Source organism: Dysidea avara, chromosome 9, assembly GCF_963678975.1.
Source record: "Dysidea avara chromosome 9, odDysAvar1.4, whole genome shotgun sequence".
Classification (NCBI taxonomy): domain Eukaryota; kingdom Metazoa; phylum Porifera; class Demospongiae; order Dictyoceratida; family Dysideidae; genus Dysidea; species Dysidea avara.
In genome coordinates this window covers 35,555,654-35,582,810 of record NC_089280.1, presented here as the reverse complement: position 1 = coordinate 35,582,810, position 27,157 = coordinate 35,555,654, and the positions used below count along the sequence as shown (strand labels likewise).

General features: G+C 38.7%; 2 protein-coding genes and 2 long non-coding RNA genes across 13 annotated transcripts in view; 2 read left to right on the top strand and 2 right to left on the bottom strand.

The window, feature by feature from the left end:
- LOC136266377 (uncharacterized) overlaps positions 1-11,636 on the top strand; it is a 35,559-nt gene extending 23,923 nt beyond the window's left edge. The window contains exons 5-6 of the long non-coding RNA XR_010706086.1: positions 2,041-2,100; positions 11,146-11,636. This is a non-coding gene — a long non-coding RNA (uncharacterized lncRNA). The remainder of the gene's footprint in view (positions 1-2,040; positions 2,101-11,145) is intronic.
- On the bottom strand, positions 997-2,625 carry LOC136266380 (uncharacterized). Of its 2 annotated transcripts, XR_010706093.1 has the most exons (3): positions 2,430-2,625; positions 1,259-1,319; positions 997-1,207 (listed from the first exon to the last, which is right to left on the bottom strand). It is a non-coding gene; the product is annotated as an uncharacterized lncRNA (long non-coding RNA). The 2 variants fall into 2 exon arrangements; XR_010706092.1 differs by lacking the exon at positions 2,430-2,625 and having other exon boundaries at positions 1,259-1,402.
- On the bottom strand, positions 6,321-8,905 carry LOC136266374 (uncharacterized). The gene is made up of 2 exons (XM_066061390.1): positions 8,714-8,905; positions 6,321-8,444 (listed from the first exon to the last, which is right to left on the bottom strand). Exons 1-2 carry the CDS (start codon positions 8,833-8,835, stop codon positions 7,841-7,843), a joined length of 726 nt encoding a protein of 241 aa, XP_065917462.1. The 5' UTR covers positions 8,836-8,905; the 3' UTR covers positions 6,321-7,840.
- Positions 11,637-11,827: 191 nt separating the features above from the next.
- LOC136266375 (uncharacterized) overlaps positions 11,828-27,157 on the top strand; it is a 54,753-nt gene continuing 39,423 nt past the window's right edge. For 2 of the 9 annotated variants that reach the window (XR_010706085.1, XR_010706084.1), the window contains exons 1-8: positions 11,828-12,881; positions 13,277-13,345; positions 13,835-13,945; positions 15,229-15,315; positions 16,930-17,177; positions 21,298-21,459; positions 22,372-22,457; positions 22,928-23,042. The gene's annotated coding sequence lies outside the window, so the exon portion shown is untranslated. The remainder of the gene's footprint in view (positions 12,882-13,276; positions 13,346-13,834; positions 13,946-15,228; positions 15,316-16,929; positions 17,178-21,297; positions 21,460-22,371; positions 22,458-22,927; positions 23,043-27,157) is intronic. The other 7 variants (XM_066061394.1, XM_066061393.1, XR_010706083.1 and 4 more) reach the window with 6 other exon arrangements.

Here is a 27,157-nt window from a genome sequence, read left to right as displayed (position 1 = left end):
ATATAATAGAATACCTTTTGCTGGCCACAGCTAAAAGCTTCTACACAAAAGTGCTGACTTAAGTCATGTAATTTCACTAATAGTTCACTTATTGAAAGCACTAACAAGTTTATTAGCTAGCAGTTAATGGTTTATAAAAATTCATTGCAGACTCTTGTGCAGCTAACTCACCATAGTAAATGTAGCCCATGAGATTTTAGTAACTGTTTCCTTTAACACAGCAGCTAACTAGCCTCTTCTAGTTACTTCTAGCTATTTGTAGTCTCTTCTAGTTATTTATAGCCTTTTATAGTTATTTATAGTCTCTTCTAGTTATTTATAGTCTCTTCTAGTTATTTATAGTCTCTTCTAGTTATTTATAGCCTTTTATAGTTATTTATAGCCTTTTATAGTTATTTATAGTCTCTTCTAGTTTTTTATAGCCTCTTATTACATTATAGTGTTTCCTGTTCACCTACTTTAACAACTCTAATATTTTCATGCACACATCAATATGGTGATGCTACAATCCAGGTAAGCTTTTGTGTTGCAGTAACGATGGGATAGGCTTTCAGGTGTGTGTTTTGTATTGCTTTTTAGGTAGCCTTATCCTTGTATAAATTGAAGCTTCTTTGCCTAGTAAAGTAAGGGGGCTTCCACCTAAGTCCTATGTTGTAGGCTTCTATGTAGCCTTTGTGTAATTTGTTAGATTCTTTTGTAAACTATTGTTTAAGAGAAACAAGAGAACTATTAGCATTTGATGGGCTATTGTAACTGGTGTACTGTACCTGCTGCTAGTGCAGCTGCAACACGTCAAAATTTTCTGTAATGTTGTAGGTTTCCCGATGAAGAATGTTTTATCATCTGGTGTCGGTATCATGTTAAGGGATGTGAGTTCTATACTGATGACATTAACAAACTAAAGGAGCATCAGTCACTCTGCCTGTTCCGTTAAGAATGCTTGATAGCATACGATAAACAATGTATGATTCTAATTTCTGATTCTAATCAAGATCATTCCAATCTGCAACTGATTATTTTTTTCATAATTGTATTATACGTATTTCTGAATGATGACACAATGAATCCAATGAAATAATATTATAATGATAAAGAATTGAAATAAAACGTGTCTGGTAGATGTTGAAGTATAGCACTACTCAGTGTCTCTTCCAGGCCTGTCGGGCATATCCTTGATCTTGTTTGTATACCTCTGTCAGTGGTGAACCTGTTGTAGAGGGAAGCATGATAAGTTAGCATGTACATGGAATGAACTTACCAGTGTACGATGGTCCAGACTGGTTACCAGTAGCAGGTCACTTGTTTGTTACATCTTAGACCTGAAGATGAACCACAATTATTATGTGTTTTGCCAAATTGCACATACTACATACAAAGCAATGATTGCTGTACAACTATGATACACCACTGTATCACGCACTACACATGCACACTACTGCACCCACACATGTGCACAACAAAAGTAAGCTAGTGTTTTATGTACTAAGGTGCTGTGAGTCCGTGCAGATAAGTCCTCCTGGGGCAGGACTAGTAACCTGTGGGAGACTATACCACATCTCACAGGTGAAGATGTGGGCACCCAAGGTCCCACCTGAACTTTCACCTGACAGGCAGTTGGCATTTGCTTACCTGGTTATCATCAAGTATCCATTAGTGTTACAGTTGCTTCCCAGTTGACAGCAGGTCCCCATCTTAAATAGCTGGGTAGATTGGAGAAATGTATATAAAGTTTCTTGCTTTGGGAAACAACAGCAACTGTACATAACTGGGCATCAAACCTGGAATCTTTTATTTACTAGGTTGCAGCTGGTGGTCTAGCCACTTTGCTATGCTGCCTTGCACATGAACCCTACTCTACACACACACACACTCACCCGTGTGTAGTGTGTGTGTGTGTGTGTGTGTGTGTGTGTGTGTGTGTGTGTGTGTGTGTGTGTGTGTGTGTGTGTGTGTGTGTGTGTGTGTGTGTGTGTGTGTGTGTGTGTGTGTGTGTACACTCAATGCATACACCAACTATTTACCTCTAATTTATTTTTATAGCAAATGAGAATATCATATCTAGAGATTCAAAAATCAGATTTGAAGCAGCACAAGTTTGAAGTAAGTGTACCTGTGGCTGTGAACACACACAACCTGTGTATCTTTAATAATTAAATAGATATCCCCTTGGTTTATGTTCATTGCAGTGTTCATGTAGTAGTGTATATTCGTGTGGGGTGCGTATGTGTGTTTGTGTGGCGTGAGCATATTTGTGTGTGTGTGTGTGTGTGTCTGTCTGTCTGTCTGTCTGTCTATTTGACTATATACACAATAGACATTTTCACGTATTCTTATTAGGGTGAGTCTGAGCGAATCCCTCACTAGAAAGGCAACCATATAATGGTCACATTTACAGTAAATTCTGATATACCTATCCAATCCAGGCTTACCCCATGTGGTGGCGTACCCTATCAGCTACAGTGGTCCAGTACTGGTGTTGCTAATGTGTTACTCTGCTTTAAAAACAGCAACTCTACACTCCCAAGTGTAACAAGCTGTAGTTTCGTTGATACAATGGTTGATTATTGTACTGGGATCTTCATACACCAAAGTGATGAGCTCTATTAAATGAATAATATTAACTGGTTTAGTTGTTGTACTATTCATACCTCATTGTGACACACAATTCGTCTGGTGTGCTCAAGAAGTATATAGTCAAGCAGGTACCTCATCACACTGGTGCACTGTATATGTAAAGTGACTGTACACATGTACTCTCTTACTACGTCCTGTGTACACGTAGCTTCTTTCTGCTTACATAATGAAGCTGTAATGGATTATAGGGATGAACCCTGAAGACTAAAGTCTTGTAAACTGCAACAATTTACATACACACACGCACACACGAACCTTCCATGTAACCTTTTAGGATTTTCAGTATGTATAGCTATGTTACTTCAACAGTGTCTTGTCTCAAGATCCTTGACATGATTTCCAGGACATCAGCCAAGTGCTCTGCATTGCCTGGGGGATGGCAACAAACACACACGCGCGCGCACACACACACACACACACACACACACACACACACACACACACACACACACACACAGAACAACAACACAGACAAACCAACAATACGACACAAATGTGTGATGGTAATCTGAAGATACAAACCCTTCGAGGACCAAATTAATTTTCAAATATGGTGGAACACATAATCATGTGTTATAAGGAAAGCAGTGAAATGAAGACTAATTTTCATACACTACAATAACATCTAAACAGTTTGGTTAAACAGAACTTGTAGCGATGAACAGACGATATTGTCTCCACTAAGCATACTCTTTGTTTCTTCTTTATCATGTATTCATGAGGTAGTCATGTGATCTGTTGTATACCAATCAAATGGCCTGAGTCTAATGTCATTTAGTTTAATGTGCTGGCACAAAGCACCGTCGAGATATGGCCGATCAAATTGGTGGGTGTAGAGTAATGTAGTGGAAGATAATAATGAAAGAGCTACTTTCTTTTGGTGGCCTAGCAGCAGAGATTTTTTTCAAATGAAGCAATGCTTAGTATGACTTGGTCAGAAATTGCATGGTGAATATCATAGTGTTAGTGAATTCTCTCTACTGTGTTTAGATACAGAGTTATAAAGATTTATACAAACCCATGTGCTTGCATACAATACATTGTATATTGGGCTTTGGCTGAACAAACTTAACAACATGGTTGCAGCCAATCATATTACAGCACCTACACAGCCAGTGGATCAAAGCTGGTAGTTTTGTGAAGTTGATAGCCAGTTTTTTTACAAGCCACAGAACACATTGTCCAAGAGTTGGTACTTTTATTAACCGGCCCTAATGGCACTCCCTTCCACCCACACGTCTCTAATGAAGGAACTAGAAGAGGTTTTTTGTTAAACAGACAAGTAAACTACCTACAGAAAAGACACCTACGCAGACCTACAGATTAACTGCCCAGTGATCAGTGGACAGACACCCTTAATCTAGGGCTGGGACGAATATTGATATTTGAAACCGAATATTTTAACTGCAAATGTAAATGAAGCTTCAAAACTAATATTAAGAATTTGAACCATGTTAGATATATGAAATTGGGATGGCTTACCAGCAAAAATATTGAACATTTAAGGCATACAGACAGTAAAGCATTCCAGCCATATCTTCAGCCATGAGCTAGTGCAACATTACTATATATATAACAAGGAGAAAACATCCTGACCACCTGGTAGACTCCTGTAAACGTTCGAGCGTAAATCGGATGGCTGCAGGTTCGAGGCCACCTAGGTCCAGTCATGGATTTTTTCTCCTTTCTCCAACTTTTCAAACACACCTTCTGTAGCTAAAGTCTTTGAGCAGGCTGTAGGACCAGGTGTCCTACAGACCTTCAGCACTTGTGCTGTAAAGCATTAATAAATAATAATAAATATATATATTTAAGGCCTGAAAGCCAAAAGTATGATGCTGAAATTCTAATGGTTATTAGAAAGAATTTGGATGTTTACATTGTTGCGAATATACTGCATGTATTCACAGTACAGGATAGCTGCCCTTGCCGCTCATCTCCCATTCAACGTTATCTTGCACTAATACATACTAGGGCTGGATGCAAAGTTTACCATATTTAGAGATATTACATTTTGAAGAAAAGAAAAAACTGAGGAAAACAAAACTGCAGTAGTGTCTATTTTTTTTTCTTTTTGTCGTTTCCCAACCAAATACAGTCTTGCTGGCAGGGCTAACACTGCAGGGCCTTACTTGTATAGCTGATGCGTCCATGACCACAGGATAATTAGGAAACCAGGGACTTAACTACTCTTTGGGGCTATGCACAGGTCCGGACACTACTCCATGTTACTCTAGTATAACATGTAGTAGTATACCAAACAAACATCACACCTCATCTGTTGCTCCAGTATGAGCAGGTTATTATGTTATTAAGCTGAATACTTGAACACAGCTGTACAAAACCATTCTCTAAAGTAAAGTATTTCTTGAAGCTTTAACAATAATTTCCAGGAATTAAATTTTGAGTGCTTGTGTACATGTGGCAAGAGAGTATAATAGTAATAATATTCACTTAATGCAGAATGACTGTGTAGTGCATGCAAGTCATTTCTTGTACACACAATAGTACATCACTGCTAACAAGTTGTAGCTCTAAACAATGGCACGTATTCATTACTCTAATGCGCATAATTAGAAAATACGGTCGGAGGGGCATGCGTATTATTTGGAATAACTCCTAGTAATGACTCACTCCTGCTGCGTGCCAGGTTACTCAAATCGATCGGACAGAGAAACAGGTCTTTCTTATTTTAAGTTGCCGTTAAACAGAAAAGCCATTTTGAAGCAATGGATTCATGTGATCAGGAGGACAAATCTACCTATAAATGGCAGTACTCGTGTTTGCAGTATTCATTTCGTGAATGCAGCTGGGCGTTTGTTAAGGCCAGACGAAGTTCCATCTCTTCACCTTCCGGTGAGAAGCACAGGCGATAAAACTGCTACTCGAAAACCCCCTAAAGATCGCCCCTTTGTCGAGCCACAGCCCAGGCACACCAGCAGCTGCAGCCCAGAAGTGGGGATCCCAACCTTGAGCTCTACAGAAAGTGATGCTACAAACGTGTCAGTTTGTAGTAAGTGTGAGAGTAATCAAAGGGAAGGGCCAAGCGTAGAGGAACTAGAGCGTTTGCTACGTGAAGAAAAGCAAAAGAACACTAGGTTATTGGAGGAGCTTGCTAGTGCAAACAGCAAACTGTTTCAATTAGAAAACATTAAAAACAATGACTCTCAAGTATGTTATTATACAGGGTTTAGTTCATTCTTTGCCCTCAAGAGTTTTTATGATTATCTTGGGCTGGCTGCAGATCACCTGAGTTATTCACATGATGGTCCCATTCCTGACGAACAAGTTAAGAGATGTCGATCAAGAGCACTACCTCCACTTGAAGAATTCTTTATGACCATGCTGCGTTTACGTGCTGGCCTTTTTGAGCAGGACATTGCTAACCGATTCCAAGTTAGTCAGTCAACAGTATCCAGGATAGTTTGCACTTGGATAAATTTTTTGTATCTACAACTCAAAGACATTCCATTGTGGCCACCCAGAGAACTAGTACAAATGAACATGCCCAAACAATTTTGAGAAAAGTACCCATCAACCAGAGTCATCATTGATGCCACAGAAATATTTGTGGAACAACCACAGTTACCAGAGCTTCAAAAAATGACATTTTCTAGCTACAAAAATCACAACACTTTCAAAGCATTAGTTGGTATTTCACCAGATGGTGCTATAACTTTCGTTTCCTCGCTATATCCAGGCTGTATTTCTGATAAAGAGTTGACAAGGAAGAGTGGCATTCTTGATTTGTTGGAAGAAGGGGACTCAGTTATGGCTGATAGAGGCTTTGAAATTGAAGAAGATCTGATGCTTATTGGAGTGAGGTTAAATATACCTCCATTTTTACGTGGTAAAAAGCAACTATCAGAAAATGAATTAGTGTCCACTAGAAGAATTGCATCCCTACGGATACATGTTGAAAGAGCCATGGAAAGGATTAAGAATTTTCATATATTTGATCGTACCATACCTTCCTCACTGACAGATATTGCAGATAGAATCTTTTTTGTGTGCTGCGTTCTAGCAAATTTTTCACCTCCTCTGTGTAAGTAAATGTAAATTATTGACATTGTTTACGTATATTCTAAAAACCTGTATAGTAATGATATTATACATATTACATAATTATGCACAAAAGAAACTTATATATCTATGTACAATGCATATTCTATAAATAATAACTGGGCTTGTGTTCCGGGGATATAAGCTCAGGTAAAACATGTTGCATGTAGTAATCGTCAAGTTGACTACAAAAAGAATCCTCCCATAAAGGGTCAGGGTAAATCCTTTCAATTGCAATGCCACATGTGGTATACACGCAAAAATCACACCACTTAGATTTTGGTGAAACATGTAACTGCAGTTGTATTTGGTGATAATAACTGTGTGTTTTTTTCAGGTGTAGCTGTCCATCAATAATGGAGCAGTAGAAGTCGGCATTCTTACAAGCCTCACGAGGATGGACAAATGCCTTAGAATATGGACATTTGAACTCAGCTATGCCATGTGGGTTTGTTACAGATGGATCAGTAACCCATGCATCTGGTGAAGCTCCAAGCCAGCATTTCCTTGGATGTACCACAAATCCTGCCCGAGTGGCCTCAATGCCATGATGACCATCTTTACCCATGACCTTGACATATTCTTGTCTTGCCTTGTCCTCATTGTTGATACCCCAAGCGATAGGTTTGGGTAGGTGCTGCATGACCTTAGGATACATACAAAACTGAAGCAATGAAACAGTCCTTTTCTTCTGCAATAAAATACAGCCACATTTAGAGCCAGTGATTCTCAGACGACGTGCATCGTGCCATTTGTCACACTCAGATTGCTGTCTGGTGCATGATTCTAAAGAGTCCCTTTCCTCAGCTGTAAGTATCAACTTCTCCAAAATATTCTGCTCAACTGCAACTGCTGGGATCACAAAAAGTTGGTTTGGCGAAGCTGCTGTGTCATTATCACATTCTTCATTGCCATTCAGGTCAATATCTGAAACTTCATCACTTCTGATACAATAACAATGATCATGCTGAATTTTGTCAACTGATGGTAGAATAACATTCAAGAAACTCGGTAGCTTTTCAAGCTTCAAAAGATTGCAACGGAGTTCCTCTAGCCTTTGTGGGCAAGGAGTTCTAAACTTCAATGGCCTAGGATCAAATACCGCCTTCGAGCCTCTTGATCGAAATTGTTCTGGTTTTAATTCTCAACGAGGAGCACCAAGTTGGTCTACTGGAATTGGTTCTACACGTTTCCCACATGGCTGGTTCCATTCCTGCAATTTGTCTGTGCAAGTCATGTACTCTGGCAAACACCGCACTCTGCAAAAGTCCGCTAAAGCATAGGAAAAGGCACCAATGTGCTTGCAACTTCCTTGTGGTGCAACTCCAGCAGGGCATCCACATTCAGCATAAAAGATATCACAACTATTCACATTCAACACCATCTTGAGAAAGTAGACTCTGTCTTTTCTCATCTCGGGTAAGCACTTGGCTTTTAAAAAGAGGTTATCTTCTGTAGCACATACCTGAATTCCTTGAATGTGTCCACATCGAAACAAGTTCTCTGCAGATGAATTGATTGCTTTGAAATCATCAGCAGGAAGTCCATCAGAGACAGATCGGTTTACAAAATATGATACTATTTCACCGAAAGTAAAATGGAACTTGTCGGTGATCATAAGAGCCTTTACGAACTCTTCCCATCCACTTTCTGGGAATTCTAAGTCGGTGCAATCAGCTTGATTATTAATGTCCACTCCTTTAGAATCAATCTTGTTCTTGATTCCATATTTAATACAAGCCTTCACCCTGTGTAATGTATATATGGACACTAATAATTATTCCATACACAATATAAGATGAAATATTAATGCAAACATTAAGCAACATATCCTACATGTAATATGCAGGCTCTCGTGTAAAAATACCCTAACAGATGTCGACCCCGGGAATAGACCTTCGTTTAAGCGTAGTTGTAAAACCTACGTATACAGGATAGCTATAGTACAGGTCTCACCACAAGCGTATGTGGGGGATGCCACTACAAACACGTATAAATAAGCCTATGAATATCTTACCTGGCGATCAATTCAGCCTTATTCCCCTTCGTTGGTGCTTCCCTGCTGGCGAGCCAGTTCTTCAATTCCGTAACCTTCATTTTAGATAGCCTTTTGTCGTCTTCCACGAGGTTTTCCATCATCACAGTTATTTCTTTTAACGCACATGCCCCTCCGACCGTATTTTCTAATTACGCGAATTTGAGTAATGAATATGCGCCATTAGCTACAAAAACATTGGCCAGTTGTTTCCACAAGAATATTAACAGTGATTCTTCACTACATGTGTTTAATTATGCCTCAAAATCTCAGCTGACGTTGGTTTAGAAGTCACTTATCAATGGTGTTTGGCCTAATTCCAAGCATCTACAGCTTGTTGGTAGTAAAAATGATATAAAAATTGTTTCCAAATTTGGCTATATAATTTTTCAAAAAAAAATCCTGTGGGGGCATGCCCCAGACTCTCCTAGAAGAGCATGCAAGCATGCTGAGTCAGCTTTAGAAATTGTATCAACTAGTCATTATCCTTCTTAGCCCCTCACTAATTTTAATACTACATCCTTGCTACCCGATCTGTGTTCACACTTCAACTGTTTTTCAAGCTCACCTCAATTTGTTGGCTGTGTCTAATTTGTTCCGTACCAAGTGGAAATGGTACTCTTTCAGCCACTGGTCAAATATTATTGCAACTCAAGCTGTTGACTGATCACATGGAATCAATATGCCAAATGTTAATATACTGAAGTGGGTAAGTTCACTTCAACACAATAACCTTGGCACTTCTGTTCAGAGGAGTGGACAGGATGCCATAATTTGCTCTGGTTGCCTCTCCTGCTGACTGTGCAGATGATAATCAAAACCTGGAGCCTTTTGCTTATTAGCCTTCTTGAAGGTTTGTAAGTGCTGGACGTAGTCTGACATATTCTTCACAAAGTTTGCACCAAAAAGTGTGCTTAACCAGTAAGGTTCAGGCTGTGATCCACAGAATTTGTGGTCTTGGAGCACTGGCTTTCCATCACTGTACCCACACACAAAGCTTTAATCGGTTCATTTTGCAGCAGAGTGTAGTGGCTGCTACGAAGGGTTTTCTGTTTTAATTGGAGTGAGTTTGGTGCTGAAAGTATTGTTTGAAATGTGTTTGTTCTTTCAGTCAATGGCACCACTTGGTCTGGTAAAGCAGCTTCTTTGAGTATATTGTCCAGCAGCAGTTTGATGATGTCCATTTCTTTGGCCCAAGTGTTCTCTTTAATCTGTGGCAACAGGAAGTAAGTAGGCTAATACAGACCCACTCTTGCTCACCATAGGGAGGCGGGACAAGATTGCTTGTCATGTAGTCCATCATGAGGAAGTTCCAAGAATTGCATTGAAGCAAGCTCACTTCCTTCAGTACGTCGACATCGTGACACATCGACATCATGCCACCAGTAAATAGCTGGAGTTGCAATAATATTTGACCAGGAGCTGTCAGAATCCATCTCCAGTTGACACAGAACAAAGTAGACACAAACAACTAACTAGAGGACAGGAAGGTTGTTTTAAGTATAAAAAAGTAAAGGATGGTAAAAAGGTCGAAGTGTGATAAAGCAGCTGGATATTTATAGGACAGTTTATAATCATGCACAAGCTATTTCTAGTCTAGTCTGTAAATGTTAGGAATTATTCCAAACACCATTGATATGCTCAACGTCACATTTTCTTTATACAATTTGCATGATCTGCCATTTGTACAGTTGTGCTCAAACGTATGTGTGTACTTGGGAATAGCGTTGAGATAAAGAGCAGCCAGCCATTGGAAAAACATTTACAAAATTAGTACGAAATAGTTTTAGTTGCGCATGAGCAACAGGCAACTTAATTGTTTCACTTTTTTATTCAAAAATGCTAATGTTTGAACTTTAGAAGTTTGTGCAGAATAACAAGTTACAGGTGGGCCAGTCAAACACTATACCCCGGCTGTTAGGATTTTACCAGCATTGATGTATTCTATGAATACTAACCCACTAGGGACCTGTGAGAAGGCTAAAGCCTGTACAGGGAGTTAGAAACTGTAATGCAAAAAAATAAATAAATAAAAATAATAAAAAAATTCCCAGAGCACAGGACAAAAAATAGAGATGTGCAAGATACTATATAAACTAATGACAAGCTGATGATGCTTCATGAGGGAAAACTTGCAGTCTTCTTTATATTTTACTCTGTGGCACTCCTTTCCACCCAACATCACTAGGCAACCACTAAATGAATTGTAAAGCACTTACAACTAATTATATCAATGGAAGAACAAATAAGTGTTGTACTAACACTTTTGTGCTGTTTGAATGTCAATAAATGTTGTACATTTGAAGACTCCCACTAGCTGTGATAATGCAGTAACAAGTCTTTGAATTTGCAGTATATAGTAGAATTATTATTTAGAATAAGATGATCAAAAGGATGCAATTGTTATTATACAGGAATACAGGACAAGCTGGTGAAGGAGAGAACCGTGCTAGGATCAGATTTGTCCATCACTAGCAGTGATATTGGGTCATTTCCACTATATACTCTACCGGGACCATCAGGTACAAGAGAAACACAGCATGGAAACTGTTTTATTTTTACACAACACAGTTTGCATGCCACCACTGAAATGGCTTTAGTCTCATCACCGTGTTGTGAGTGGGTATATGTGTATGCATATTACCACAACAATGAGAGAAGGATAATATACAGTGTGCAGAGAATGGGCAAAATAGGACATACTATTTGTGCAAATTAATATGGAGAATGCAGTTCTAACAGATTGTGATCACCAAAATGTATTATCAAAATAACTGGACACTATCCACAATATTGTAGATAACAGAAACAACAAATATACAAACCTGCCAACTACCAGCAGCAAATGCAAACTATAGGAAATATGGTGCATGCACAGAATTCCAAAATGGTTATAAATAATTGTGTATATGTACAGAACTAATAATTATATTGTTGTGTATAATACAAGGGAGATAAGAGATGCTGCTTGTTTGCAGATGATTGTGGTGGTGCATCAAGTCACACTTTGATGAGATATCGGACAGTTACATCCAAGAACCAAGATGACTGTACAGTTGGTAAGAACATGTTATCATATAGAGTTTATTAACATGTACATGTGTTTGCACAGAGATCTGGGGTGTGTGGCTAAGATGTTATAGATGCCACGACCCCAACAGTAGATACTGTTATATAATGTACAAAGCCAAGTGTCTGCCACTTAGAACTGATGCAATTGAGTTGGCAGACAACTACACCCAAGTACCAGTAAAACACCTTAATGCAACATGTATCAAGAACTACAACTTGTTACACTTAGAATGAGTGTAAGAGTTGTTGTTTTTTGAAGCAGAGTAACTCAATAGCAACGCCAGTGTAACACTGCTCAAAGCAATTCGTATTGTAGACAAGTCAATGGAAGGTTTTCTGGCATCCAAAATTGTATGTAGCTTTTATTCTGTGTGAGTAAATTGTTGATACTACTAGTGTAAACTAGTCCACCCATAGCCATCCATACATTTGGTGCTAATTGTTGTGGCCTCAAGTCTTGACCCCAATTGGTAGCAGTACAAGCATATGTCTGTACTCGTGTGTTCTCACTAGAAAGCAACAAATGGGTTAAAGTGTCCATAGCAGAAAGTAAGAATCTTCACATTAAAACTCTTGTGTATTCTACTAACTGTACCATCGGTGCCTGAAATAAGTATCAATTTTTGAAAGTTGGAAGGACGTTTTGGCTTCCCCATCAAAATTGTATTTTTAGGTCTATGTCAACATCCAAGATGTGCAAGACAGTGTATAAACTGATGACAAGCTGATGATCCATCATGGAGTTTTAGGGAAGATTTGCAACCTTTGTATATTTATTCCAGCCCTATAATGGCACTCCTTTCCACCCAACGTCACCACTAGATTTATGTCAACAAATGTTGCGCATTTTGAAGACATCCCTTATACTTGATAAACTGTATGCCACCAATTGTGTACTTTAAAAGTCTCTGTATTTGGTGATTATAGTAGTATTAATATTAATAGGATGATCAAGAGTGTCATTGTTATTATACAGGACAAGTCAGTGAAGAGAGGAGTGTGCTTGGAACAGACTTGTCTATCACTAGCAGTGATATTGGGTCATTTCCACTATCAGATACTCTACTGGGACCATCAGGTACAAGATAAGCACAGCATGAAAACTGTTTTCAGTTTTAATTTTACACAACATGGTCTGCATGCCACCTTTAGTCTCATCACAATGTTGTGTATTCATGTACATTACCAAAATAATATACAACTTGCAGAGACCTACTATTTGTGCAAATCAATATTTTTATTTTAAAAAATGGAGAATGCAGTTTTAACATGTGAGTATGATCACCAAAATGTATAATCAAGGTAACTACAATACTGCATAGACAAACAGGTAACAGTAATGAAATATACAAACCTGCTAACTATAGGAAATATGGCAAATGCAAAGAATTCCAAATGGCAAACTAACTATAAATATGTACAGAGCTAATGTACTATTTGTGTATAATACAAAGAGATACTGTTCTTGTACAGGTGGTGCATAGAGTAACCTTTGATGACCTACCAGACAATTGCATTCAAGCCAGGATGACTATGCTGCTGGTAAGAACATGTTATAGAGTTTATTAACATGTACATGTGTTTGCACAGAGATTTGGGGTGTGTGGCTAAGATGCTATAGATGCCACACCCCCATAATTTGCAACAATAGATACATAATGCACAGAGCCAAGTGTTGTCCACTCAGAAGTGATACATTTGAGTTGGCAGACAACAATGTCCAAGTATCAGTACTGACTAGTAGTGTTATATATATATACATATAGATATGTTAGCACAAGTTTTGAGGTGTGGCTAGTATACTGCAGATGCCCCACCCCCACTTAATGGCAGTGTAGTGGTACTATTCTCCAATGACACACAATCATGTAGTGAGTCAATGAGTTACTATGCACAAACTACACACATTGCAAGTATTGGTCATGTACATACACACGTATGCACAAATGCACACTCTACATGATGAACAATATACCAAATGCAAAAATTTAAAACTGCTAGTGTTACTTATCTAAATATTTGTTTTTTTAGATTCAGTGGCAAATGATGGTGAACTGAAGAAGTGGGGAAGTCCCTCAAGGTTCAAAGAGCTCAGAAAACTTTGATGTATGGAGACCCTGCAAGAGGACTCAACATTGCAAGGTAGCTTACACAAGCCACGGAATGCATTTGAAATTGTGTGTAGCCAGTAAAACACTTTAACGTAAGCACGGCATGGCCAGGGTAACTACAGCTTGTTACACTTAGAATGAGTGTAAGAGTTGTTGTTTTTTGAAGCAGAGTAACGCAATAGCAACGTCAGTGTAGCAAAGCAGTTTGTATTGTAGACAAGTCACTAACAATTTTTTGAAAGTTAGAAGGACATTTTGGCTTTCCCATCAAAATTGTATTTTTAGTCGACGTTTGGTCCAGTCAACATCCAAGATGTGCAAGATAATGTATAGACTATGACAAGCTGATCATCCATCATGGAGTTTTAGGGAAGAGTGTAATTTTTATTTTAGTCCGGCCCTAATGGCACTTCTTTCCACCCACCGTCACTCAGCAACCACTAAATTTAATTCTAAAGCACCCACTAGTACTAATGCTTGTGTGGTTTACAGAAGTCGACCGATGTTGTGCATTTTGAAAGCGTCTCACTTGATGAGCTGTACGCCACTAGCTGTGATTATGCAGTAACAAGTCCCTGTAGAATAGGATGATTAAGAGTGTCATTGTAATTATACAGGACAAGCCAGTGAAGGAGGAAACTGTGCTAGGATCAGATTTGTCTGCTACTAGCAGTGATATTGGGTCATTACCACTATCAGATGATCTCCCGAGACCATCAGGGCTCCAGTAAACCCCACTTGCTAACTGCTAGCAGCAAATGCAAGCTATAGGAAATAATTATGCAAATGTAAAGAAATCTGTATGGCAAACTGACTGTTAATAATTGATATATTTGTGTATAATACAAAAGAGATAAGACATGCTGCTCTGTTACAGGTGATTGCACAGAGATTTAGGGTGTTTGGCTAAGATGCTACCAATTCCACGTCCCATAATTTGCAACAGTAGAAATATATAATGCACAGAGCCGAGTGTTGGCAACTTACAATTGAGTTGGCAGACAACTACATCCAAGTATCATTACTGGCTAGTAGAGTTAATATAGGAGAGATTTTAGGGTGCATAATTTAGCAAGAGTTTTGGGGTGTGGCTAGCATACTGCAGATGCCCCACTCCCACCTAATGGCAGTGTAGTGGTACTATTTTCCAATGACACACAATCACACAGTGAGTCATTGAGTTACTATACACAGTACACACATTGCAAGTATTGGTCATGTGAGCAAACATGTATATATGCACACACTCCATAATGCAATACCAAATGCAAAATTTAAAAGTGCTAGTATATATGTTTTTTTTCTCTTACCCAGATGGTGAACAAGTAGGGAAATCCCCTCAAAGTTTTAAAGATCTCAACCCTTGGGAAACCCAACACAAGGACACAGTGTCACATCAAGGTAAACACAAAGCTACAGCTTGTTACACTTAGAATGAGTGTAGAGTTGTTGTTTTTTGAAGCAGAGTAACGCAATAGCAATGCCAGTGTAACACTGCTCAAAGCAACTCATATTGTAGACAAGTCACTAGAATGTTTTCTATCATCCAATATTGTATGTAACTAGCTTTTATGCTGTGCGAGTAAATTGTTGATACTACTAGTGTCCACTCATAGCCACCCATACATTTGGTGCTAACTGTTGTGGTGTCAAGTCTTGACCCCAATTGATAGCAGTACAAGCATGTGTCTGTACTTGTGTGCTCTCACTGGAGAGCAACAAGTGAGTGAAAGTGTACATAGCAGGAATTAAGAATCTTCACATTAAAACTCTTGTGTATTAAGTGTACCACCAGTGCCTGAAATAATAAGTAATTTTTGAAAGTTGGAAGGACATTTTGGCTTTCCCATCAGAATTGTATTGTGGTCAATGTTTGGTCCATGTCAACATCCAAGATGTGTAAGACAATGTATCGACTGATAACAAGCTGATGATGCTTCATGGAGTTTTAGGGAAGATTTGCAATCTTACAACCCTAAAGGCACTCCTTTCCACCCAATGTCACTTAACAACCAATAACTTTAATTCTAAAATGCCCACAACTACTAATATATTGCACCCTGTTCACACTATGTACCTTCTAACCCGGGTAAAGTACGGCACGGCTTGAAACAAATTTCAGTGTGAATTAATCAAGCCGTGCTGAAACGGGTCCAGCACAGCACGTCAAGGAGAGGTGGGCTGGCACGGGTTGGCCCAGGATAGTGTACAATGTGAACGAATTTTGAGCTGGCCAACTCAGGTTATCAATATAACTTGCTTCTGTTGGCCACACAGCAAGTATATTCTATGCTCTAAAACTGTTCTTCAAATTGGCTACTGTAGTGATAGACACAATTGTGATTTATGTATTGTGATTTTGTAACTTATGTAACTTATGTAATAGGCATCTGAAAAATGTGTGTGTGTGTAATTAGAGAGAGGCAGACCAACGTGATTGTACATGGCGTATGTGTTTGATTTTAAATCAGTTTTAATCTCGTCTAGATAGAACTCTATACGAGACACTACAGCTACGACGTCCCGTAGTTCTGGTAGACGTTATAACAGTTACGCTCAAACAACGTGTTAATATTCCTGGTAGCACCAATATCTCAAACATGGCATCTGTAACATTGTACAACTTATTTGAGCTGGTTCTGTTCTTCCTCACTACAATTCTAGTGCCTTTTTATTAAGCACCTAGATACTCCAAAGCTCGTGCACTTGTCTTAGCTAATTATTATTTGGTACTCGCACCATCGAGCTTGTGTCAGATGCAGTAGTGTGAACAAGTGCCAACCCAAGTTCAATAACCAGAGTTGAAAACACTCTGGCTAACCCAGAATAGTGTGAACGGGGTGTAAGTAGTGTCCTAACACTTTTGTGGTTTAAAATGTCAACCAATGTTGTGCGTTTGAGGGCATTTCTTACACTAGATGAACTGTACACCACTAGCTGTGATAATAAAGTAACAAGTACTTGTATTTAGTGTACATAGTAGAAATGATCAAGAGTGTCATTGTAATTATATAGGACAAGCCAGTGAAGGAGAGAACTGTACTAGGATCAGATTTGTCTGTTGCTAGCAGTGATATTGGGTCATTACCACTATCAGATAATCTGCCGGGACCATCAGGACTCCAGTCAACCCTATCATCATCCACCAGTGGATCTGTTGCTATTGGGTCATTACCACTATCAGATACTCTGCCGGGACCATCAGGACTCCAGTCAACCCTATCATCATCCACCAGTGGATCCTGGGATTTCCAGGACATCATGTGAGCTACTGTTGAGTACCAACATACACCACACGACTTAATATGCTTCCTACACTAGATGTACTTAACAACACATTGGGGTTTGAGTAGGTGACACTGTTGACTTGTCTTGTACAGTGTATAGCATTTACCAGAGAAGCACATGTTTCTGTTTTACACAGCATGGGTAATATGCCACCATTGAAATGGCCTTAGTCTCATCACAATGCTGTGAGTGGTAGATATGCTGAAAATAGGAGAAGGATGTGTACAGAATGGGTGAAGACCTACTATTTGTGCAAATCAATATTTTTACTTTTAAATATGGAGAATGCAGTGGATTATGATCACCAAAATGTATAATCAAGATAACTGGACACTAACAAGTACATGTGTTTGCACAGAGATTTGGGGTGTGTGGCTAAGATACTATCAATTCCACACTCCATAATTTGCAACAGTAAAAATATAATGCACTGAGCCAAGTGTTGGCCACTCAGAAGTTGGCAGACAACTATACCAGACATGGGGCCAAGTACATTTAAGTAAAGTACAAGTGCATTTTGCTGTAGTAAAATATACACTGTATTCTGTGTATTGTAGTATGTAAGTGTGCCTGGGGGGGTTGATACTTTCAGGTTTTTGTCAACCATTCTCTTAAAATTCACTAACTTGAATAGCAGCATTGTTTTTGATTGCCAGAATGCTATGACATCATCAATGGTGGCAATACGATACATAGTAAGGTTGGGAAAGGCAGTAGAAGAATCGCAAGAAGTTGTAAACTGCACCTTCATACAGTTTTGCTATTCTCATTGTACACCCACTGTGTACAAACTATGTACAATGTTTGCAGTACTTAGAAGTACTTAAAAGTAATTTAGGTACATACAAATACGTAGTGAAGTACTTGAATATAAGTACAAGTGTAAATTGGGGAAATTAAGAAAGTATTTAAGTACTTTCAAATCTGTACTTAAGTATAAGTACTCATGTACTTGGCCCCATGTCTGAACTACACATCCAAGTACCACTTTTGACTATATAGAAGAGATTTTAGGATGCATAGGTTAGCATGAGTTTTGGGGTGTGGCTAGTATACTGCAGATGCCCCACCACTTCCTGAACACTCCACATGAACTGGCCATCTTGAAAGAGCGTAATCCACCATTAGCTGAAGCTCTGACTAGCGGAAACAAAGAAAAATTTATGAAGTTTTAGAAAAGCAGCAGCAACAGAGGAGAGAGAAAGAAGCAGAGAGAATTCGCATTAGGGCTCTCACGATTAATCAATAATTAAATATTTTTTTAATTTTGTAATCGATTATAGTATGTTCACGTTGAGCTGAATCCTGAAAAACAGCTAAAAATTAAAAGTGGATTTTTTCTCAACAGAGTTAACATTTCAACCAACCAGATGATTATTGGTAACAGCAAAGGTGTCAACAACAGATGCATACTGTTTGGCTTCATTACAAGTTTGGGAAAGGGCTGTATTGGACACTGTACTTATATGGCTTCCTCATAGGATATGTATTCTAAAAATTTTGATTGGCCGTAAATATGTCAAACATTTGAACAGCAAGATTTTGAAATATTTTTAGCAGGTCAAGCAGTACTACAAATGAGCCAAATTTCAAGATCGTGTGTAATTGCATCCATGAGTTATTAAAATGTTTTTGAGGATTCAGCTCAACGTGAACATACTATAATCGCGTAGTATACACATAGTGAAAAGCCTTTTTGCTCACTACAAAAATACAAATCCTCTTTTTACTATTCCAGCAAGCACTTAAGTCACAAGAAGCCATACGAATGCACGTGCAAGTACTGCTGCTAGTGTAAAATATTCTTACCCAGATCTTCTGAAAACAGTAGCTGTTATACTTTAAGAAAATAGAACTGCAACACAGGAAAGATTAACTGATATTCTCTGTGTATATAGCAGCCATCTTGATAACTAATCAGAACACAAGTAATGTGGACAATGGATGTATTAAAATATTTGTGGTGTCAAATTGACTTGGCTGTGTAATAGAGGCCACACCACCATAGGTAACCAGATATAGTTGTGCTTTATAGAAAAAGTTGCATCACTTCTCTTTTCCCAATGCTACAGCACACCTCTAGTTGGCTCACCACATCCATGAAGATTCTGAGCTTATAACTAAACTGCAGCCTTTAGGTACTACTAATTATCAACTGCTGCCATTCCTTCAACTCTTCTTTTACCACTATAATGTTATTCTGGGTGGTGATTAAGTGTGGCTGCATGGTGTTCACTACATGTAGATTAATCGATTAATAAATTAATCGAAACTGAGAGCCCTAATTTGCATGCTCAATGCTGACCCATGGACCCACAATATCAACAGAAGATAGCATTAGAGACTTGTGAGAAAGCTAAAGCCTGTCAATACAGGGAGTCTGAAACATGTACCTGAAATGTTGAAGAATGCAGAAAAAATCCCAGGCCACAAAAAAACCAACTGGTCCTCTCTGTCTCTTTACTTTGAATAGTTTTGTCTTTTATTTTTATAGGAAGTATTAGGTAACTGGACAACTTAGGCTTTCTTTTACAAAGCATGTCTATATGAAGCATTATCATCAGAGCACAACTTTCATACCCACTGTTTTCTGGCTTCATATGTTTATAAGGTACAGTACAAGTGAGAAGATACTGTGTTTAAGCTGTTAGGTAGAAAGTTCGTAATCATTAATATATATATAATTTTGCAGCTGAATTTCCTGGCACACTCTACAAAGCACGCTGAATCATGCTATAAGCCTCACTGTACACTAAACCTCTACGTAAACGCTATGGACTAACAATCTTGACTGGGTTGTTTTTGTTTATGTAAATAACCACAAAGTAATTATAAGACAGCGAAACTACTAAATATGCTAAAAGCAGCCTTGAGAAACAGGCGGGCCACAAATAAGCTATCTACAAATAAGTGTTACAATGTATGAAACTACTTTCTATTGTTTCCTTACTGAATCATCGTCTTCACTGCTGGTTTCTTCGAGTTTTATCACAAATCCAGTGTTACGCATGCGTATACACACACAATACACATACACGATACACACACACACAGTTACGCTTGAATGATGCATTGCACCCAATAGCTCAAACATGGTGTCTCTAACATTATATGACTTACCGTATGACAACAAATATTGGCGAAGCTAATATTTGGTGATTTGCTATAAAATTGCAGTTGGCGAAATTTTAATTTGGCGAAATGCTCTCACTGAAAAATTGGCGAATGGCGTAAGTACGATGCTGTACTGGCTCGCTTTGACGCCGTATTGTACTGCTCCAATTTCTTTCGTAGCCGCACCCACTTGCAGGATTATTTGCTGTCTGTAGGCATACTCGCCCATTTATCAATGGCTGCACACGAATTCATGTCTGCTGCTGTCTGCAACTTTACGTGGGGCCACGCCCACTAATCGAGTATGATTTTTAGTCTAGTCAGTAAGCCACACCCATTTGCATGCGTGGAAACACGGTAATTTACCAGTTTCAGCAGTATCCACGAAGGTTTGTAAAAAGACCTACTTCAACAACTGCTTGGCCCAAGGTTTATTTGTATCTGTTTAATGGGTTTGTTTATGTGAAAAAAAATCAACGAGTTTAAAATATATATATATATATTGACGAAATTTAAATTTGGCGGATTAGCGACGAATCGTCAATTCGCCAAATTTAGTTCACCACCAAATTTAATTGACATACGGTATTTGAGCTGGTTCTATGCTTCCTTGCTACAATTCTAGTGCCTTTTTATTAAGCGCCTAGATAATCCAAAGCTCGTGCGCTTGTCTGAGCTAATTATTATTTGGCGCTTGCACCATCGAGCTTGTGTCAGATGCAGTAGTGTGAGAAAGTGCCAACCCGAGTTCAATAACCAGAGTTGAAAACACTCTGGCTAACCCGGGATAGTGTGAACGGGGTGTAAGTAGTGTCCTAACATAACACTTTTGTGGTTTAAAAAGTCAACCAATGTTGTGCGTTTGAGGGCATTTCTTACACTAGATGAACTGTACACCACTAACTGTGTTAATAAAGTAACAAGTACTTGTATTTAGTGTACATAGTAGAAATGATCAAGAGTGTCATTGTAATTATATAGGACAAGCTGGTGAAGGAGAGAACTGTACTAGGATCAGATTTGTCTGTTGCTAGCAGTGATATTGGGTCATTACCACTATCAGATACTCTGCCGGGACCCATCAGGACTCCAGTCAACCCCATCATAATCCACCAGTGGATCCTGGGATTTCCAGGACATCATGTGAGCTACTGTTGAGTACCAACATACACCACACTACTACACGCTAGATGTAGTTAACAACACATTGGGGTTTGAGTAGGTAACACTGTTTACTTGTCTTGTACAGTGTATAGCATTTACCAGAGAAGAACAGCATGGAAACAGTTTTCATTTTATACAGCATGGGTTTTATGTCATCATTGAAATGACCTTAGTATCATCACAATGCTATGAGTGGTAGATATGCTGAAAATAGGAGTAGGATGTGCAGAGAATGGGCGAAGGCTATTTGTGCAAATCAATATTTTTATTTTTAAATATGGAGAATGCAGTGGATTATGGTAACCAAAATATATAATACACTATCCACAATATTGCAGATAACAGAAACAATAAATATACAAACCTGCCAACTACCAGCAGCAAATGCAAACTAGAAAATAATTGGGGAAAATGCAAAGAATTCTGAATGGCAAACTGACCGTTAATAATTGTGTACATGTACAGAACTAACATATATTTGTGTATACCATATTTTACCAGTTAATAGCCGCGGCTACTATAAAGTAAAACCTTCTGGCTGCTACTATCCGAGGGCGGCTACTATGGGCTTGTGTGGCAGCAGCCCGCGACGTTTATACAGATTCACAAGTGACTGACCTTGTTTAATCATCTGTCAATACTGTCATTCATTTTAACTTCTCAAAAACGACATTTCCTGGCTTAAAACAACTCCTCTGCCTGGTTTCCGCTTCTGGCAAATGTGTCTTATCAACACTTGCAACAATATGTTCAGATACAAGCCGGGGCTCTTATCCGAGGGCAGTTCTTATTACAATAATTCTAGGCTATGGAGTGGCTATTATATGGGCCGCGGCTATTAACTGGTCAAATACGGTAATACAAAAGAGATAAGATATGCTGCTGTTACAGGTGATTGCAGTGGTGTGTAGAGTCACCCTTTGTTAAGCTACCAGACAATATAATTGCATCCAAGAGCCAGGATGACTGTGCAGCTGGTAAGAGCATGTTACATAGAGTTTATCAACGTGTACATGTGTTTGAACAGAGATTTGGGGTGTGTGGCTAAGATACTATAGATTCCATGCCCCATAATTTGCAACAGTAGAAATAATGCACAGAGCCAAGTGTTGGCCACTCAGAAGTGATACAATTGAGTTGGCAGACAACTACATCCAAATATCAGTACTGGCTAGTACAGTTAATATAGGAGAGATTTTAGGGTACATAAATTAGCATGAGTTTTGGGGTGTGGCTAGCATACTGCAGATGCCCCACCCCCACTTAATGGCAGTGTAGTGGTACTATTCTCCAATGACACACAATCATGTAATGAGTCAATGAGTTACTATTCACAAACTACACACATTGCAAGTATTGGTCATGTACACTCTACATGATTACACAATATACCAAATGCAAAAATTTAAAACTGCTAGTGTTACTTATCAAAGTATTTGGTTTTTAGATCCAGTGGCAAATGATGGTGAACTGAAGAAGTGGGGAAAGTCCCTCAAAGTTCAAAGAGTACAGAAGACTTTGATGTATGGAGACCCAGCACAAAGACCCAGCGTTGTATCAAGGTAAACACATGACTGTGAAGTTGCTGTTTATTAAAGCACATTTGGTGGCTTACACAAGCCATGGAATGCATATGAAATTGTGTGTAGCCAGTAAAACACTTTAACGTAAGCTCGGCATCACCAGGGTAACTACAGCTTGTTACACTTAGAATGAGTGTAAGAGTTGTTGTTTTTTGAAGCAAAGTAATGCATTAGCAACGTCAGTGTAGCAAAGCAGTTTGTATTGTAGACAAGTCACTGGAAGGTTTTTACACCATTCAAAATTGTATGTAGCTTTTATGAGTGTGAGTATACTACTAGTGTAAACTAGTCCTCCCATATATAGCCACCCATACATTTGGTGTTAACTGTTGTGGCCTCAAGTCTTGACCCCAATCAGTAGCAGTACAAGCATGTGTCTGTATACTTGCGTGCTCTCACTAGAGATCAACAAGTGAGCTAACGTTTGTGTAGTAGGAAGTGAGAATCTTCACAATAAAATTCTTCTGTAGTGGTTGTAGTAGTTATACAGTTAGCTAATTGCAAAGCATATTGGACACTATTGGAGTGCAACACATGAAATGTGTTTGTAAGCAGCAACAATTAAACCATTTTATTAGTGCACGCTTATGGTGTACAGAACTGGCGTTGTATTATTAAATGCGTGGGCAGCTGAGAACAAGACCAATTATCATCACCATAGCCCGTAAACACACACACAATGGAAACACAAATATTTCTTGCCTTGTACACTTATCACTTCATACCTACTAATGTTTGGGTAATGAATATATAGCAAGTGTGATAAGTGTATGAAAACATTACAAACTTACCATGCGAGTGTATTCGTAGCTTCATTCATTGTTAGGTTTACAAGGAGTCCCATCATCTCTGTCACCTCTGCAAATAAGGAAGATAGCACTTACGAGGTTTCACGATCTTTATATACGGAATAATGCCGCATTAAACAGCTATTAGCTGCTTGTGAGCCTAAATAACACAACCATTTAATCACCTTGTTTTCATTGGCCATTCTTCTGAACCATCATACCTAGTATACTAGGAGCCCTTTAATCCTTTTATTTGTCAAGTATCTTTTTAGCCTTCCTTTCACTTCTTTAACTGTTGATTTCATTAGCGCTGGGCCGCAGTTGCATTCGTGCCAGATATTAAATTTTTGTGGTGAGTAATCAGCACAAAATTTTTTTGACTGATAGATGTACTCGCATAAAATTAAGATAAAATTAAGACGGGTAATAGCATTTTTTGTCTAATGACAGCTGTTATCAAGCCACACAACTGTTTGGTAACCAAGGTGTAGTTATCATGCTTCACTGGTGCCAGATTTATAGACCACTAACATTGTTTGTGGTACTCCTACAAACCTAGCTATGCTTTCCCTAACAATGTATATAATGGCTTCTAAACAGACTGTGTGTCCACTTTCCATTGGATAGATCTTTTTTTAAATGGAACAGTATGATGTATGATGTGTATTCAACCATTAACACATGTATGGCTGTGCACACAGGGCTACTAATGCTTGTGGTAAATGTTGTTGAGAACTTGTTATTAATCACAAAGCTTAATTTTATTCTTAGGTAAATGTTGTTGAGAACTTGTTATTAATCACAAAGCTTAATTTTATTCTTAGGTGCCAAGGACAATATTATGTCCTTACATATTCACACATAGACTTTAATTGTAGAGATGAGTTATAAGGAATACTTTACACTGCTGGAATTGGAATAGGGAGTTTCCATTGTACCACTTTCATTGCTATGATTGAAAGTTTTGAGGTTAACTAGTTGCAACCAAGTGACAGTTATTGTTGGCACTACAAACATGTACACATCACCCTTTATGGTACCACTATTGGTTTTGCAAGGACATGTGCCCTCCCAAAACTCATTATGGGCAGATATTGATGGTGTTATTTGTATGAATTTTGTTGGTTGACTGACTGAAGGCCTGAATCACCATGGGTACATGGCTGGTAGGGAAAGTTGATGTTTGATATGTGATACCTGTACAAATCCAATAGAATAACACGCTACTATGTGTTGTACAGTTTTTTTGCTACCTTCCACCCCATCCACGTCACTGTAAAAAGTTCTGTTGTATAGAACAAGTTGTGTAAATGTAAATGCCTGAACACAACCCAAGTCTACCGAACCACAGGCAAAGAAACCTCATCTTTTGTTGTAAGGGGTGAGGATAGTACTGCGTTTTTAAGTTTGAAATTATCTATGGTACTACCCAAGCACAATGTCGCACTCACTCGCACGTGCAATTTTGCTCAAGATTTTAAAAATTGCTAATTAAGGGGCGTGGCAACTGTTTCGCTTGCAATTCTTGTGAGCAAAACAGCTGCCATGCTGTCTTGCGAGCGAAACAGTTGCCACGCCCTTTAACTAACGATTTTTAAAATCTTAAGTAAAATTGTGCATGCGACGTTACGTTTGGGCAGGCAGTACGGTAAAAGTAGTGTATATAAATTGCAAAGTTAACAAGTTGATGTTGTGCTACTTCTAAAACTAGGCGCCATGCATCTAGCTAACTCATCTGGAATTAACTATAGACAGTAGAGTAAATGTTCATTCAACGGACACCATCACATGGACATCGTTATATCAGCCGGACCAGGCTACCAGCTGCAATTGAAACTGCACTGATTTGAAGTACTTGCATTGCTTGTTCTTGCATAAAAATTATAGGAGCATAGCACAACCAGTGTAGATTAGAGAGCTGCACTTTTCGAGACCTTCCGGACCATCAATTAACGGAGGAGTGATGGCATATGCCGGACAACAAAGGAATTACTTCCACATTGCAAAGAAACGTTATACTTTTAGCTAACTACATGTCAGTCTATGCACATCATCCTATGTAGTCACCCCTGTGGTTGGTAATGAGTAGTCAGCCCCTCCCTCCCTCTTTAATGCAGTCATAAAGACGCCAAGTACCTAACCTTCAATGCACGGACTATAGCCAGCTATAAAGTGCACAAATTCCAGTGCATAGCTTTGGTAAATGGTATGTTATAGAATTTGAAGTCATCAGTGGCACATTTTAATAAGAAAATTTTACAAAAATCAAGTCACAAGTGCATTAGCTAGTTAATCACATGCAGAGTTGACTGCAATTATAAAGTTTTCAGTAGGCTTCTGCTCTTAAATGTCACAGCTATTGTTTTCTTTGCTTCAATTGGCTAAATTAATCTTGCCAGCTCACTCCAATCAGTTGCCTTAGCTTATTTAATAAACAATTTTACAGTGAGCTAAGGCCCTAATGGGTTACACTTGTCGACACTATAGTGATGCATCATGCGTGATTATTAGCTAGACAATTAGGCGTCACCTCCCACCCACACTGCGAATAGATATCCAACGTAGCTACGGTGCATGGGTAGTAGTGTCCGGAATTAGATGCAGTCCGTCATTATGTGGTGTCCGGAATTTGAAAACATACTCTATATGCTACTATGAATTAACCAACTATGTATTACTATTTTACAATAGGGTAGTTTTGGGTTGTGCAATAATATTAGCTAATTCTCGTATTTCGTAGTTCATGAAATATTCGTAATTCGTTCAATTACGTTGCTATGCACTGCTAAGGAAGCGTTTGTTAATCAAACCGCTTTTACCAACATATTACGCACAGAAGTATCTTCTAAACTGTTTTATAGTGTGACTAACGTGTTTTTTCCCACAAATTCTCTCGACAAAGCCTCAAAACCGCTCTTCATTTTTGTTCGTGTACGTAAGGGATACGCCCCCTTTCAATTCGAAGCGATAGGCTATTCCTGGTAGTGTACGAGGCCTGCACCGTTGTTTTTCAGTTGCTAAACGCTTGAAAACCTCAAGGGGAAGGTAGTCTGAGGAAAGTCGCCACACCCGTATTTCAGTCCGCCGAAAAGAAACCACCTCATGGCAAAGTTCACCTGTGCAGAAGTTTAATACAGACTTCATTTCACTTTTACTTCTTACGTAAAAGCTGCTTTTACCATTATTTAACGATTTTGCTCACGTGGGTGCGTACAGATAAACATAGGTAGATAGGTAGGTACACACACACACACACACTTTTACGAAAACAATTTCAGTAAACCAGGTGTGCGCCCTGGGCACGCG

Excerpts from the sequence above, each read along its gene's own strand:
- LOC136266374 (XM_066061390.1), bottom strand. The coding sequence starts at position 8,835 with ATGATGGAAAACCTCGTGGAAGACGACAAAAGGCTATCTAAAATGAAG. Across the intron at positions 8,445-8,713 it reads AAGGCTGAATTGATCGCCAG|GGTGAAGGCTTGTATTAAAT; the intron begins GTAAGATATTCA and ends TACATTACACAG.